At 43.3% G+C, this 17246-nt stretch overlaps 1 protein-coding gene across 3 annotated transcripts; it reads left to right on the forward strand.

Annotated features, from left to right (window-relative positions):
- Window positions 1-5845: 5845 nt before the first annotated feature.
- LOC117268225 (volume-regulated anion channel subunit LRRC8D) lies at window positions 5846-17029 on the forward strand. Of its 3 annotated transcripts, none has more exons than XM_078161514.1 (7): window positions 5852-5928; window positions 7248-7320; window positions 8476-8841; window positions 10876-11463; window positions 11646-11896; window positions 13779-14156; window positions 15545-17029. In XM_078161514.1, the coding sequence occupies exons 2-7, from the start codon at window positions 7312-7314 to the stop codon at window positions 16665-16667; spliced, it is 2715 nt and encodes a 904-aa protein (XP_078017640.1). In that variant the 5' UTR covers window positions 5852-5928; window positions 7248-7311; the 3' UTR covers window positions 16668-17029. The 3 variants fall into 3 exon arrangements, with proteins under 3 accessions (XP_033500367.1, XP_078017640.1, XP_078017641.1); XM_078161515.1 differs by having other exon boundaries at window positions 7248-7307; XM_033644476.2 differs by lacking the exon at window positions 7248-7320 and having other exon boundaries at window positions 5846-5928.
- The last annotated feature ends 217 nt before the right edge of the window (window positions 17030-17246 follow it).

Here is a 17246-nt window from a genome sequence, read left to right on the forward strand (position 1 = left end):
AGCACATTCAGCTCTAAAAAAGTGTCTCATTGCTCACTCAGTGCTTTGTCATCTGATGAGCTGTGAAAAAAACATGCTTTCACGCCAAAACAAAGATGGACACTACTGTCATACCTGCACAGCAAAGTTAGCATGAAGACTGGAAACAGAGGGAAACAGCCTGGCTCTTTCCAAAGGTAACAAAATCAACCTTAAACCTAACTAATCATTACATCTCATTTGTTTAATACATACTTTAGCATAATGTATTGTCTTTTCATCTTCATATTCATGTTGTGCTGAATACTTTAAAAAATTCAAACAACCTTATCTTCAGACCAAGTTTTTATGTAGCTTCAACGGAGCGAATCACCAGTCCACTGGTCTTTTTTAGGGTTTCAGCCAGTGTTTCCACTAAATGTTACAGACTGTGTTGTATAAACCAGTTCAGAGGCAACATACTGTGTGATGTTTCTCATGTGTAAAAAAGATTACCCATTTGATGTGCAGAGAGGCCTGTGGCTTATGATGTTTTTTGACAACATGGACGTATGAAACCTGACACTTAACACGACCCCACCCAAAACATCCCTGTCTATGGGCATGGTTGTGTCAATATGTCAGTGTGTGAGTGTGTGTTGCAAATGAAGAGGTGTGAAGCCGCAGGCATTTTGCAACTCAATTCTGAAACCGAGGGTGTTGATAGGATACAGGCCCCTGTTAATGTTGAGCTCGCAAGACCACAGCCCTGCTGTCTAATTTTATCACCATTTTGTTTCCCTGAAACACATCACAAAAGCTCCATTTGTTTCATTTGCAGTGAGATCGTTGAGCCTCAATGTCCTGTTGAAAAACAACTACAACAAAACAAAATGACTTCTCAGTTACATATTATCTTGTTTACCATATTCAGACATTATTGGAAATAGGCCACATTTGTTCAGATTCTTGTAGAGACTTAGATGAGAATATACCACAATCTGTCTGGGTGCTAAGTGGTGCCAGGAGACAATTAGTTGAATTTAGCACAAAGCACCAAACTACCCATGAAACCACAACTTGACATTTTCACGTTTGTGTAGCAGTAAAACTAATAAGATATGATGCAGTGGTTCTCAAACTTCCTACACCATGAACAACCTCAGGTCACCACAGTGACTGGCATTGAAATAAAGAAGTGTAGACCAACCCTGTTCAGTTACTCAAAGTATTATATAAGAAATGTTCTCCTCCTGATCTGCACTTCTCCTCCTAATTGACCATTCACTAAGCCCCGCCCCTTTGTGATGGATCAACAAGCTGTCGCAGTAAGCATGGAGCCCACACTGTAACTAACTGCACTCCCTGAAGAATCTTATTTTTGTAAAAATGAAGGAGTGATGTCAGAGAGAAGCAGACAGAGGGGTCTACAGTCTGTGTTTGAAGGATATATCCAGGATGTCAAACTGACTCAGCAGCAACAACAGGTTAAAAAGACAAAGATAGTTAGAAGCTAAAGCCGAACTATAGGCTACAGATCACAGTGTAAAAGTGAACCACCACATCACTGCTGATTGCCACACAAGACAATGAATATAAAGGGAAACTTTGCTGATACTGAACCAGCTGTGTGGCATCGCAGTGTGTGAACATGAACCGTGTTTGGCTTCACACCCGTGCTGCTGCCAGCGGATGGGCAGGGATCTTCAAACAACGTTCATCTGCACACACTGCGATGACACACAGCTGGTTGAATATGAGCAAAGTGTCCCTGCTTCCCTTCACTGGTTCCTGTACAGCAGGGTCGGTCTTTGTTTCACTGTTATAATCATTAAAAAGCAAAAGCAGCATGTGTATACATTCAGTAGGCTGTATCTTCAGTAGCTAGCTAGCTAACCCTACACTTTTCAGGGTTTGATTTTGGTTTTGGAACAGGGAAGAAACGTATATCTTTTTCCAACCTCTGCAGGTAACGAGTATAATAATATAATACACGACGTGCCCCAGGCACAACATTTAGCTCCAAATCCACAACACCAGCCTGAAAATGAAGTCAGTGGAGCACAGCCGGCCCCATGCTACGTTATGATTGGGTCAGTTATTTGGAGCCATTATTGCAGTGCTGAAACCATTAATTCTACCTTGGCTTTCTCTCTCGATATCGTAGTTTAGCTAGTAGATGATCATGGACGTATGCACACGCTACTACATAGCAGGCTGATATCAAAACATAAATATAACAGAAACGGCAGAACTTATTTTAAATTACAGTCGAGGGATTATCTTACGGTTTAAGTATTTTCATTTCATTCATTTTCATTTCATTTCTTCTTTTAGCTCATGTTCTCTACCAGAGGCCTGGGAGTTTGAGGCTTCTACGCAGTATCTTAGCTGATCCTAGGATTACACTCTTCATGATAGAGACCTCAGATGTTGTACCTGGAATCTGCTGGAGCCACTCTCACAGTTTGAAGGTCACAGCCCCATGATGTTCCACTTACCACTGGGACGGACAACTTTGGACCTCAACTTCCACATCTGTTCAAGTTGTTCCTTCTCAGCCCCGGTACCTCTCGAAGTTTTCATGCTCTTACTTCTTGATGTTACTGTCAGCTGGGATTGCCACATCATCACGACTGCAGCTCACGAGACACCTGCCAAGCTGCAGAACACTGTTCGACACCAGCAATACCGGTTGTTTTTTGGTGTTGGCAGCACATAGCAGTGTTTTCCAGCGCCATCTGTGGCCCCAAGTCTGCATATTTTTCACCGACACATTGCAGCGTGTCCCAGCGGCATTTGAGCCACTGACCCTGGGTATTTAAGCAGCACATCACGGCATTTCCCAGCAGCATTTGTGGCTCTGAATCTGGGTGTCTTTCATCGACTCATCACAGCTTTTAACAAAGACGTGTGAGCCTCCAAACCTGGGTCGCAGAGTTTCCCAGCGGCCTTTAAGCCACCACACACAGATGTTTTTCACTGAGCTGTTCCCACTTTTCTTTGTGCCACTAAATGTGGGTGTTGACCAGGTGATGTTTGTGCCAAAACCTGACCACACCTTCATTAAGTTTTAACAAATCTGTTATAAAGTAATGCACAAATGTAATTTATCCATGGTTTGCAAAAGCGTACAGTACAAACATTTTTTCTTGAGATTGGGTTGTCCTGGTACAGTGCACAGCATAGTGGGCTTGACTTTGTGTGTAAAAGCACATGTCGATAATACGCTATTTAAGGAATTGTCCCTCTCAGTTACACCTTCACACTTTATCTTCTCTGTGGCAACAGAAAAACCCAGTCTCATTCACATGCTGGTTGTCACCACTGCTGCAACTACCACATCACTTTTCTTTCTTAGCTCTCTCCAAAACCCCATACTCCACACACACACGTTTGCGCATGCAGTACAGACACGCGGGAAATACACACACCAGCTGTGTAGAGTAGATCACGTTGTGGTTTATTGTCAGTTTGAGACTTTGCTCCAGATTCTTGTTGGCCCAAATACAAAGGAAACAGAAAACACTGAGTTACATATGACCCTCCCATGTGTTACACACACACACACACACACACACACACACACTATGGAACTTGGTTAACTTAATATTTTCCTTTCCTTGATCATTAGACTTGTGTAACCTCTAACCTCTTTGCAAACAAGCCTGTTTTTTCTACAGGAGCTCACATCTGTCCTTTATGAGGACAGGCTGGTGCGCTGCAACATCAGCTGGATCACAACTGTGGAGTCAAACGCTGCTGTGAAACTCACAGTGCAGTAACTTCAGCACTCCCTGCTGGTTAATGCTGCATAAGTCATTTTCTGTAGGATGCAACTTGCGCATGAATTCAGGTTAGAGCAGTGGTATTACAAACTTTTGATTAATTTTGTCACACAGGAATGTGTAATGCCAGTTTACAGTATTTTATCCAGATAACTGAGGGAAGTTTAACTTTAATTTAAAATGACAAATTGTTAGATACTTTCAGCGACAATGAAAAGCACATTTACTCAAGTACATACAACTTTAAAGTATTGTGATTTGAGTACTTCCATGTTATGCTGCTTAATACTTTTACCTCACATCATTCCAGGTGGCAATAGTGTTTTATAGTTTTACAAAAAAAAAAAAACACAATCATGAGTTTAGAGAATATGATGAAATGTTAGAGATTAAATTACCAGACAGTATATATGGTGAAAAATTAGCTCCAACTCAACCAGCTGCACTGCTGAACTCTGAGAGGGGCTATTCTGCATAGGAAGTTATTTTATTTTAATAGATATATATCATACATATTTTGGATAATCAGTATTTTGTGTGTCACTGTGATTAATGATTTTTTTGTCTAATATTCCTCTAATGTTTTCAGAGTCAGCTCTGAAGGTGTTTGAGGTCTAGTGTGTAGGATTTAGTGACATCTGGTGGTGAGGTTGCAGATTGCAACCTGCTAAAACTTCCCCATGCGTGCCAAGTATGTAGGAGAACTACAGTGGCCGACGAAAAATATGAGTGGCCCGAGCTCTCAGGAGCAGCACCGGGCTTTGACACTAATTTAAAATGGTGGGTAAACGTGGAATTACAGCATCCAGGTCCATCATGTGATGCCATGACATTGTAAAAGACACGTCTGTGCATCAGTGGATACATATTTTACACATATTGACATTTGGTCATGGACTTTTCACGTCCACATCCGACGTGCAAGGTACCCTGGGTGTGTTTTTGACGTTCTGTGACACTGTGTCAACTTCACCCGTTACATGCATTGTCTTCTTTCAAAATACACTTTTGTTTTCACAGGAAACTTACTGTTTGCATACAGTCTCTTTCAAAATAAAAGCACTACATCGGTACAACACTGTGAACTAATGTTTTTTTTTCCTTCAACAACAAACACATATGGTTAGGTTTAGGAAAAAAGAACCGGGTTTGGCTTTATAATCTTACGGGATGTGAACACCGCTCTCCAGGGTGAAAGTCTGTGTTTGTTGGACCCACCCACCACCAAATACCCCGGCTCTGCAGTCCAGTCTCTGCCAAATCATTCAGTCTACATTGTGGTACTAACTGTGGCCTATTTGTTGCTTTTTTCCTTTGGGATTTTTTGCCTGAACCTTGTTTCTTTGTGCCTTCGATCCACACTCACTGGTCACCTGTTTACCTGGCTCTCCAGCCTGACAACCTGTTTCTTCCGAGTACTATAAGCTAAGGTAAGGTAAGGTAAACTTTATTGTCCCCTAAGGGAAATTCATCTTGGGCACAGTGCTACATTTCATTGCTTCACAGGACAAGATAAAAACATCATTACAATGACAGTGACAGTGAGTGCCCTGTTTCTCTACACCCCTTCTTGCATTATTGAAAATAAATCCACTTTAACAGCTGCCTGAGTCTTGCTTTTGGGTCCAGTTCTCTCTATACTATGTCTATGCAACACTATTGGTTGTATCAAATTAGCTGTTGGCTATCTTCCCCAGTTAGTTAGCACAACCATTAGCACAGCTGTCAAGGATGAATAATCGCCAGTTGCAAAATACTCAAAACACTCCAGCGGCTGTATATTCATGTGTAACACAATGCTAAAATTTGCATTGTGTTTGGTGTGAACATATCATAAGGCAACAAAAACACAACTTTTTTTAGTTTCAGGTGACTGTACACTACTGAAAATATGATAATATTAATTACTAAATCTACACACTGGACCTTTAAGGGGTGAAGGAAACCCCTCAGTGGGTCTTGAGCGGGCCTCTAGTGCTGAATTAGATTTTTCAGCCACACATCCTCTGCTGCCATGACAACTGTTGAAAAGCTGTGTGTCGAGCCAGCTGAGGAGGAGTTTGTTGTAAGTTTCAGGAGTTTTTCACAGCAGAACCAGACAGCGCCGGAATGAAAGTCTCTGTGAAGTGGCTGTGAGCTGATCACAGGAGGGACAGAGAGAAAGAAGAAGTTATTCAACCAGGTAGGTTCAAGTTAATCCTGGCCTGTAGCAACAAACTGCTCAGCTGTGATTTGTATTTTTGTCAAGGAGAAGAATTTTGTCAGATGTTTTATTTTATTTAGATTACTCTTAATGTGCAAACATTGATCGAAAGATGTTTAAAGGTCCAGCTGATAAACTTAATTTCAAAGTATTTCATCAAATTTTCACGTACGCAAAAGTCCAAGTTAAAGTTCAGGAGATACATTTTTTTACTATTATTCAAGAGTTCAACACTCAAAAACTCAGCTAACTTGTTTCATCAAAATGTATCACTTCTGCCATGTTTACACAAGGTCTCCACAGTGTTTTCGAACCCTTACAACAGAGACTTTTGAAAACCCGTATTAGTTAGGAAACTCCAGGGTTGTGTTTCAGCATGCAAAGGCAAAAAATTAACTTTGAAAACAATAACCATATTTGCTTTGCAACAACTCCCAGTCTGTGTTTTCCACCTCCATTACCACTTTACACCTCTTCCTAACTGGATGAAATGTAAAGGAGCAACCATCAGATTGTTTCAGTTTTTCCCAGTGAAGATGTCCCACCCTGCTCTGTGCACCAGTGAACAGGCTAAGCTTGCCGCTCGCCCTAGCTATGTTTTGCAGAGCTTTGTGCGCTTGCTTCACCTCCAACCTATTTTCAGAGCTTGATAGGCTCGATAGGCTCCATGAATGTTGTTGCTGCTCGTAGTATATCTGGACAATTTTTTGTGCTCCGTAAGCCAAAGTTCGCTTACTCGCTGTAGGTTACGTAGAGGTGTTATACTCGTGTCACTTTCAGTTACAGCTCCACTCAGGCCCACAGGAAGTGCGCCGGGCTTTAAAGCCAATTTCAGAGCGGCCAAAGAGTGGAATTACAACTCCCATGTCCATCACATAATGGCATTGAGCCCAAAAACACTGTTTCCCATAGACTTACATTGGTAAAGACACACTTGTAGATTAGTGAGATCCATTTTTTAAGCATTACAACCCCTGCGAAATGACTTGTTTCACTATCAGGTTTTGATCCATTCACTCCGTTAATATTTGGAAAGTCTAGAAGAGCCACACGATTAAATTATTGTATCCCCATTCAAGTTAGAGCATTAAACCAGAAGTAGCCAGCTTGACCAACAGAAGTCTCTAGTGCACATGCTCTATGGGCCCAATGATGCTGAAGCAACGTCGACCATCTGGGCACTGAGCAATACTGGCCAAAGCTGTATCCAAATCTCTTAATACTTCCATGCCTTCACCTCATTGTCGGTCAGAGCCAAGGAATCTCTGGTCTCACTTTTTGTTTTTGTTCCCTCGTAGTTTCAGCAACTACACAACCAACCGCAGAGCTGATGAACTGCTTCCTGTTTTCATCTGCAGGTGCATGCCCAGTGTACGTGAATGGTCATGTGATAGATGTTTTTGGACATGTTCAACTAGATGCAGATTATTCCTGAAACAGTGCTAAGAAATCATTTTCATTTTAAAGCGAAAATGTATTTGTGTGGATTTAGCTTTATTCTATTAGCCTGGAAATCCAGACCCAAATCTAGAAAGATTTAGGGTCTGGCTATGAGTAATGCAAATGGCCCAAATCGAGGGGCGGCACCAAGTATACATTTGTAAATATCACTGCACGCAATTGGATAACGCTACAAGCAATCAGAACAATACACGGGGTGACATATCCAGAGTTTAGCTACCAGCGGAGCTAACTGGTAGATTAGACTCCTGCTGTATCTGGTCGGCAAAACAGCAAAAACATCCTTCTTGTAAAGGAAAGACTCGAGCGCCGTCTTCTGTTCCTCTTTTAGAGAAAAAGCCAAGTCTAACTCGTTCATTGTAGCGGCCAAAGCTGTTTCAAACAACTGGTGTTCATCCGTAGCCATCTTGCAATGTTTACTGACTGATTCCGGACGCAGCGCTGTCGCCATCTGTTTAGCTCGCCTCTGGCCCGCCTATATCAGATACACCAATGTGACTGGTGCAGCTCAATTTCATGGGCATGGGTAATGAGCATCATTACTGATTGCCAGAGTGACTCGCTGAGCAAATTCAAATTGTGCTCTCACGAGAACTCTGGATTTCCAGGGTATTATTCTGTGACATGTCGGTGAAGATTCTCAGTCATCCAGGTCATGGTAATCGTAGGTGCTAATATCGTAGGCAACTGGACTTGCTTGCGTTTCTTGAAGACATTCCACCTCTCATCCAAGAAGCTTCTTCAGTTCTTCTTGGATGAGAAGCAGAACATCTCCAAGAAACGCAAGCAAGTCCAGTTACCTAAGATATTAGCACTTAACATTTATTCTGTGACCTGATCAGGATGTTCCTGGATCATGCTGTGGTCACAAATATTTAGAAACCTGGTGGTGAGTTCTGTCTGAAGAGCCCTAACACTACAGCTGATGGTCTCTGCAGAGTCTGACGAGTCACAGATTTTGGTTTAACCCATCAACACTGACAATGAAAGCCAGATTCATTCTTGTACATCTGTTAATTAGTGTAACCCAGACCTTTCTTCACTATTTATCACCTTCTTTTACAGTCATCCTCGTTGGACCCAGAGGTCGCCATGTTTTCCCTGTCGGAGCTGGCGCCTCTGAACCAGCACCAGAGTAGGTCCAAACTGTTGAAGCCCTGGTGGGAGGTCTTCATGGACTACCTGGTGGTCCTGATGTTGATGGCATCTGTCCTGGCCTGTACTGACCAGCTGTCCAGGGACCGAGTGGTGTGCATTCCCTGGGATCCACTTGCCACTGCAAATACCAGTAATCCTTCACCTAGCGGGAATGCACTGTCTCCATCTTTAAAGCCCCCAACCCATGTTCCACACATCAGCCCTAATCTTCACTCTACAGCCCGGGGTCGACGCACACATCTGGTCTACCAGCAGTATGTTTATATTAACCAGGTACTGTAATACTAGAGTCAGCTGCCTTTATCACTGAAGATGATGCAACAGATCAGGTGAAACCAAGGGTGTAGTGGAGGTTCTGGCAGGTATAAGGGTTTTATCCTGCTAATCTCTGGCCTTTTACCATAAACCAACCTATCAGCCCAAAAGGCATTGGAATATATCGAGGAGTATACCCACTTCCACCTCAGTTACCTACCCATCTACTGAATAGTACACCCACCTCATCAACCACCACTACACCACTAGGTTAAACCAATTTAAAAAGTTGACTGTCAAGTCCCTCAAAGCAGCTGTACTCCACATTTTGATAACAACAATGCATCACATGTCTTATATGTGAGTGGAGCATTTAGCCACCAAAGAGGCCAATATTTCCCTCAGGAGTTGGTGGAGACTAAACTGAGATAAGAGAGTGAATATTGGACTTAAATTGATCAGGTAATCAGAAATGATGACGTTGCTTTGTATCTGAATGTGTAAATACGTACCTGATAACCATAGGCTGTATCAAAAAATGGGCGTAACCATCGTGATATCAACCACTGGTTTGTGAAGTCTTGTTTTGAAGCCACAAGTTTGGCATTTTGACTGTTGCCATCTTGGAAATTTGGAGCCAGAAGTGACCATATTTGGGTGAGAGGATGAAGACAAAGATACTCTATAACAAAAGCTGCATCAATGGTACAAAATGGTATACACGTCCAGTTTCCTAAGTGGGCGTGGTTGTCTGTAGTCCGCATATCCCCACCTTGTTTAGTAGTGTAGAAAACGTTGTGTGGACAGATGAAATCAGATTCAGAACAATACAACATTATATAAAGTGCAAATTTAATGTTTGTTCTTTTTTTAACTGCTCATCTGTATCTGCTAGCTTAATGTCTGATATCAACCGAGTGTAAGATCACGTCAGTTGTTGCCACATCTTGCAAGAGTATTTTGCTGATGTCTTGAACAAAATTAATTTTCTCCTGATTTGGGTGTCTCAGAAACTGCCATTTTAGAGTCAGAATGTGTACAAGGGTTGAAAACTGGGTCCAATTTTTACTTCAGTGACTATGGAACAAAAAAACAAAGCAGTCATAATCTGTACTCATGTTCAGTTTTCCCATTGGAATAAATGGACTCAGGACCATTGCAAGTCTGCTGAAGGGGCAAGGTAGTGGCAAAGGGCGAAACCCATGTGACACAGATACAGGAAGTTAATCTAAAGTGGGTCATCTCGGTTTATCAGCAGTCTCTGGTAGAGGTAACCCTAACACTAGCTGCTAGCTTGGATAGCATTGTAAATTTTCAGCTGCAGTCAACTTTGATACTGCCAATGCTAATTTTTGCTTGCAAAAAACGAGCTTAAAACAATTAAAACGAAATGTATAATACTAACTGGAAAAATTGAATATCCAACTCATTGCAGGGTCTTTTTTGTACAACCAAATGCTGAACAAGACTTTTTTAGACAACTAAAACATTACAAATAACTTTCATGAACTGAAAACAGACTGACATAGTGACACTTATAGCTATGTCTGTGCTCTGTGAATCTGGGTTATGCCTCGGTTATGTTAGCTAACCAACATTGTCACTGTGGTAGCGACTTCTCATTGGATGGCACCTATTTGTCACTCAAAGTGGCCACCCCCTTAACTATGCATGACTTCAAGCCTTCATAACATTTAAACAGATGAGCTATATAAAAAAATCACCACTGTACAGTTGCAATGAACGGAAAAATTAGATATAGAGACCAAAACCATTTTTGTATCAGGCTGAAAACATATTTATTTCTGCTGTAAAGTTGAGCATCTTAATGTGTGGGTCTATGAGGATTGACTCACTCTTGGAACCAGCCTCAAGTGGCCATTACAGGAACTGCAGTTTTTGCTTCAGTTTTCCGCTCTGCAGGCTGATGTTTGGTAAAGAATGGTAATATGTAACATACCCTGTTGTGTTCACAACATGTTTCCACTGACCCCAAGTGGACAAAAAAATTATTGCAGGTTTAAGTGTGTACCTGTCTATTTGTCTGTCTAGGTGTGCTACCATGAGGCTTTGCCTTTGTGCTCCCGCTTCTTCCCCTACATGGCCCTGCTGCAGTCTCTAGTGCTGGTGGCCAGCGGCTCCTTCTGGCTCCACTTCCCCCACAGCTCTTCCCGCATAGAGCACTTCCTGGCCATCTTGGCAAAGTGCTGTGAGTCACCGTGGACATCTCAGGCCCTGACTCACGCTGCCCGGCAGGAGAGCATCCAAGAAATGGAGCTGGTAGAGGAGAGACGACCACCCCAGCCTCCTCTTTCAACTTCACCTTCACTGCCAGTAACCCACACAAGACGGACAAGTGTAGACTCTGGCACAGACAGCCCACTTCTGAAGTGGTCAGATAGTGCATCATTCGCCGCACCTCCCTCCCCGTGTCCTTCCACACTCTCCTGTGACTCCACCATGACGTCTACATCCATCAGCTCCCAGGCACACTTTCCATCTTCGAAGCCCCCTGTCATGGTTGACAGTCCCAGGCAGGTGATCAGTCTGGATAAAAGTGATGGGGAACAGGCCAGGGCACTGTTTGAAAAGGTCAGGAAATTTCGGTCCCACTGCGAAAGCTCAGATGTCATCTATAAGGTGAGAGATCCTCTAGTCTAGACAGTACTTTGTCCTTTCTCTGTTAGCAAACATTTTCTGTCCCAAAAAGTAAATGTTTTATGACGTCATGTTAAAGGACTTTATATGTACAGCAACCATCTGTTGAGTGATGTTCTTGTGTTTCATGTCTTTGTTCATTATACCCTCTTTCATCTGTTCAGGTCTACCTGGCTCAGACGATATTCAAATTGCTGATGGTGACGCTGATCTTGAGTTACACCATCCCTCTCCTCAGTTCCCTCTCCTTCAACCACACCTGTCACCCCGAGGAGCAGGCCTTGGTGGGCTACACCACCTTTGAGTGCATCCATGTGCTGTCTTCCCTTCTACGCAAACTTATGGTAGCTTACCTGACCCTGCTGGGGCTGTACGGCCTGCTGAACTTTTACACCCTCGGCTGGATTTTACACAGGTTAGTGCATTTGGGGAAGCAGGGCAAACCAGTCGTCAGAATAAATGCTGTCACTGCACCAGTAACCATGTTACGTTACATTTGTACAGTAATGTGGCGGATATGTTGAAACTCGTCAATGAACAGACGCTAATGTTTCTAAAAATCAGGGTGAATGACTCGTAACACTGCAGGACTCTTTGCAGAAAAGAATTATTTATTGCAATGTGACATACGTTTCGAGCTGTATGCTCTTCGTCAGACCGGTGCAATAAATAATTATTTTCTGCAAAGAGTCCTGCAGTGTTGCGAGTCATTCGTCCTTTTTTCATCTACGACTATCGACTCAGCACCTGCCCTTCCATGGTGAGATGTGTGTGTCTTTTGTTTGATTTGTTGTTTCTAAAAAACACCCAGTTTTGGTGGCACAATTGCTGCTGGTGATGCTGCTAATGCTGGGGCAAAAAGAAGCCAGTATTGTTGTTTGTTGGTCTCAAAGAGTGGTCTGCAGGGTGGCAGCCATCTTGCCTGGGTGTCACACTATCCTCCTTCTCTTCCTCCTCCAGATGACAGTCAGCTCACGTACACGTTATCAGAACTACATCACTTTAGAAACCTTGACGTGATATATAAAACATACAAAATTTATAACATATTAATGCTTTGCAGAAACGTGCAATGCCAACATTTTCTTCTGGCAACTGGGTTGTGCAGAGCTGCATGTGTTGGTGCTGTGATAATACCTAAAAAATGTATATTTTGATTAGAACTTTAAAATTAATATTAATATAATAATATGTATTTAATATTTTTAAATTTGAAAACAAAATGATGACCCCACTGAAAATTATCACTTAACTCTGCAGTTTCCCTGCAGCTCTACAAAGTGTTAGCGTCTTTCAGCTCATTGTTTTGGTCCACTCTCACTGCTCTCATTGACTTTGCTTCCAGCCACAAGCATTACTTTTCAGAAAATGAAGCTTGATCTACTGACGACACTGTTACAGGCATTTAGCTGCATTTGGATATGGTTAGGAAAAGATCACGTTTTAGCTTAAAATAATCACTTTTTGTAGCACTATCATGGCAAGAAATGCAGCAATGTCGTGTTTCATAAACCCGCTTTTCATGGCACAATCCCCAGCCGAAAGCACAGCGATGAGTCGCTAAAAAACACCCACGTTTGGTGGCTAAAAAGCCACAAGAAATGCAGCAATAACTCATTAAAATACAACTAGTTTTGTTGTTTGTTGGTCTCCAACTGTGGTCTGCAGCTTGGCAGGTGTCTTGCATGGGTGACACACCATCCACCATCCCCTCCACCTCCAGGGGACAAAGTCAGTTCGTATACTACATCACTTTAGAAGCGTTGACGTGTTAAGTATGAAATTAAAGAATCAAAGAAAAGTAGTATGCCAGCAGTTTTTTCTTCTGATGACTAGACTGCAAATAAATACTAATTTTGCTCCACTTCCTCTAGATTCATGAATTAATTGCTGCAGGTTTCTATTTCCTACACGTTGATTTTCATATTTGATTATAAGCCTTTGAAACTTATCAGCAGCGCTTTGTAGTACCTGGTTTAAAACATGTAAAATGTGCAGACAGCGTGAGGGGAATGTACGACAGTTATACGGTCAAATAGGATACAGGCTTATGAATAAATCATTTGTCACAGTTTGAACAAGATAAACATATTAAATCTTTGATTAATAGCTTGTTGAGAGTTGAAGTAGACTACACAGGCTGTAATTGTTCAAAGGGCTTTAAACATAATAATGCCCATGATGTTGAGCATACCAGAGGCCTGATTATAGGATTAGTGTAATTCTGTTTTTTGGGTGACATTACATTCTGTGTGATAAATTTCTCATGTTGTTTTTGTTCTCTGTGCCCTACGTAGCTCTCTACGGCAGTACTCCTTCCACTCGCTGAAAGAGCTGTGCTCCCTGAGAGATGTCCCTGACCTGAGAAATGACCTGGCTTTCCTTTTACACATGTTAGACCAGTACGATCCTCTGCTGGCCCAGCGTCTGTCCGTTTTCTTGTCGCCTGTCAGTGAGAGCAGGCTGATGGAGGAAAGCTTGGAGAGGCGCTGGGGGGAGGAGAAGTTGCATGCCATGACTAGCGTGGATGCAGAGGGCTGCTCCAGACTGCAGCTGGTGGCCCTGCCTCGCCTCCCTCCTGCCCTCTTCAACCTCAGCCAGCTTCAGGTCCTCAAACTGGAGCTCATCACAGATGCCAGGTTTACTGCACAGGTGTCCAACATGATGTCGCTCAGGTGAGTTTTACAGTAGTGAAGTCATACTTTATACATTTAAACAATGCACATCAAATAAAAGGTTATACTTGACACTTAAAATAATGTATATGGATAACTCTGAACACTGTGATGTACACACACATTGTTTTTCGATGCATTTAAAGCTGGGGTACGCAGAAATCTGGAAACGCAAAGAGACAACAGACCGAAAAAATACACCCTCCTCCTGCAGCTCTCCTGTCTCTGTCCTAAGCCCCTCCCACCAGACAACCACAGGCATATATTGATTTAATTAATCATATTTCATTGTAGAGTTTCACACATCACATCTGCAGCCCCTCCTTTCCCCATTGTCTCCCTCTCTGTTTATCAATTTAGATAAGAATTAGCTGCTAGTCACCCCATGGTCCCCCTGCCTCGCTCCTCATCACTTTGGATTGCTTCCCTGGGAGGAGAGCGGGCAGCAGCTCAGGAGGTGGACCCTTGGTTGTCATTTGGTCAGCACAAACCCCCAGCACTGGGTGTCACAGCAGGCTGGCAGCCAGCAGCAACACCGGTCTAACTTGTGTAATGGCAGCAACAGAAAGTTTGCTAATCCAGCAGGAAGTCAGGGCTGCCCAGTCCCCTAGAGCTGTGGTTTGTGCTGACTGGCATCCGTCTCTGGAGCTGGTGTCCTCCCAACAAGGATATCTGTAGGATCAGGGAGTGAGATTAAGCACACACTGTGATTTGAGGCTCTAGTTAATGTTAGCTATATAAATGTGATCTTGAACCTGCAGCTGTGAGCCTTTAGCTCCACTTAGCATAAGGCTAAACTATTAGCAATGCTTTCTCTCCATCTCTGACATGCTTAATTTATATTGACACTTGTTTTATTTCGTTTACTGTCAGACTCTCTTTGAGACTCTTTTTTCCTTCTTTGAGTTGCTTTGCAGTGTAGGCAGTTGTTGCCAATACTTGAATAGCAGCTTTCTCTGCAGGACTTCCCACTATTGAATCTGGCGTGCACTTGCATCTGCTTTTGTAGAACAGCCAACAGGAACGCCCCCTCTCTCTGAAATGACCTGTGATTGGCCAAAGTGTTGTTTCAGGCTAGATTTTCTAAAGCCTGAGAACAGAGCCAAGAGGAGGTGCAGATATCTAGTTTTCTCTCAGACCACTTGAATTACAACATAATCAAAGACACCAAAATGAAACTGCCTCCCTCCACTTCAAATAATCAATATAAAAGCAATCAATTCTTTGTTAGATCTGTAGGTAAACATGCATTTTTCTCCCATTTTTTTACCTCAACAGTCTATGTGGGTGTGCACATATTTATTTCATTATGAACTATGCTATCTCCTATTTTCAGGTTTTGCTGGATATAAGCACATTAAGTTTTTTATTGTATCTTCCCACCACAGGGAGCTCCACCTCTATCACTGCACAGCAGCGGTGGATCCCAGCGCACTTGCTGTCCTCCAAGAACGCCTCGAGGCCCTCCACCTCACCTTTACTCAACCGTCAGAGATCCCCAGCTGGGCCCTCTCCCTCCGCAGCCTGCATGAGCTCCACCTCTCTGGCCGCCTGAGTAATGACGGTGGGGTGGGTCGCAGCTGGGCACTGGGGAGCCTCCGCCAACTACGTCACCTCCGTGTGCTGGTGATTCGGGGCATGTTACAGCGGATCCCTGGGGAGCTGTGTGAGGTGGCAGGCAGCTTGGTGAGGCTGGAGATCTTCAACGAGGGCACCAGACTGCTTGTGCTGACAGGCTTGAAGCGGATGGTGGACCTGACTGAGCTGCTGCTGCAGGACTGCCAGCTAGAGCGTCTGCCCTCTGCCCTGCTGGCTCTCACCAACCTGCGGACACTCGACCTGCAGCATAATAACCTGAGAACTCTAGAGGAGCTGCTGAGCCTGGCTCCTCTGCGACGTCTGTCTTGCCTCCGGCTTGCCTACAACCGTGTTCTGGCACTGCCGGCCAGTGTTGGTGTGCTGCGAGGCCTGGAGCTCTTGGATCTATCCAACAACCAGCTCCAGAGCCTTCCCCCAGCACTCTTCACTCTTCGCCGTCTTCGTAGGCTCCTGCTGGCTGGTAACCTGCTGGATGTGCTGCCTGTGGAGGTGAAGGCACTGCAGCTGCTCACAGAGCTGGACCTCAGTGGGAACAGAGTAGAGAGCCTTCCCCCTCAGCTCTTCAGCAGCTGTTTGGAGCTGCGCATCCTTAACGTGTCACACAACTCTCTGAGCTCATTACCCAGGGGCGTTGCAGCTTCGAGTCAGCTGTGTAGGTTGGACCTGCGCAGCAACAGTCTGGAGGAACTACCTGCTGAACTGGGCTGCTGCTCCAGCCTGCATGGAGGTGGTCTTCAGGTGGAAGACTGGCTGTTTCTTACTTTGCCTTCCCATGTCAGGGACCTCCTGAGCCGTTCTTGCCCCCCTTCTGGTACATACTCAGAGAGTCATTCCCGGCCAGAGTCCGACAGTTTCCCATACTTCTCTCCCACACAGTGGAGCTTCTCCTCTGCTCTGGAATCACAGATATAAGACTCACTATCTTACTGCTAACACTGATAACATTCTGTTAGTGAAGACCTTTTGTATACTGATATGTAACAGGATTTGTGTTGGCGTACTTTGGGCAAAATGCTCATTAGTTGTTTTTTAAGAATGTTGTTTTTCCATTGGTTCTTTTCATGGTTTAACAGCCATGACTGTCTCATTTACATTTTAGCCCAAAGAGTACACATCCTGCACATTTTTATGCCACTAATAATTAAACTAATGAAGTGCCAATCAGTGGCTTGCGGGAAGATTCATGTGTTATTCCACTGAATGTGTATGAGCGTGCATTTGTTGTCTTTACCTATGACCACCAGAGAACAATAAACACAATTATTTGTATATAATTTTATCTTGATCTGTGTGTTTTATGATTGATTTTGTTCCCTTAATTAGTATAGTTTAGTATAGTTTGCTGTTAGGTACTCTTTTCAGGCTAAATTATTCCTCATCATGGACATTTTTGGGCATGTAGTCCAAGCACTGGTCCCACATATTAAAAAAATTGAAAAAGTTTGCCCTTCAGAGCTGAAGAGAAAGCCTCAAATGTAATTATGCTTTTGT

Source organism: Epinephelus lanceolatus, chromosome 18 (assembly GCF_041903045.1).
Source record: "Epinephelus lanceolatus isolate andai-2023 chromosome 18, ASM4190304v1, whole genome shotgun sequence".
Classification (NCBI taxonomy): Eukaryota; Metazoa; Chordata; class Actinopteri; order Perciformes; family Serranidae; genus Epinephelus; species Epinephelus lanceolatus.

Coding starts and splice junctions, on each gene's coding strand:
- LOC117268225 (XM_078161514.1), top strand. Junction 11,464..11,645: donor GCTCAGATGTCATCTATAAG/GTGAGAGATCCT, acceptor TCATCTGTTCAG/GTCTACCTGGCTCAGACGAT. Junction 11,897..13,778: donor CTCGGCTGGATTTTACACAG/GTTAGTGCATTT, acceptor TGCCCTACGTAG/CTCTCTACGGCAGTACTCCT.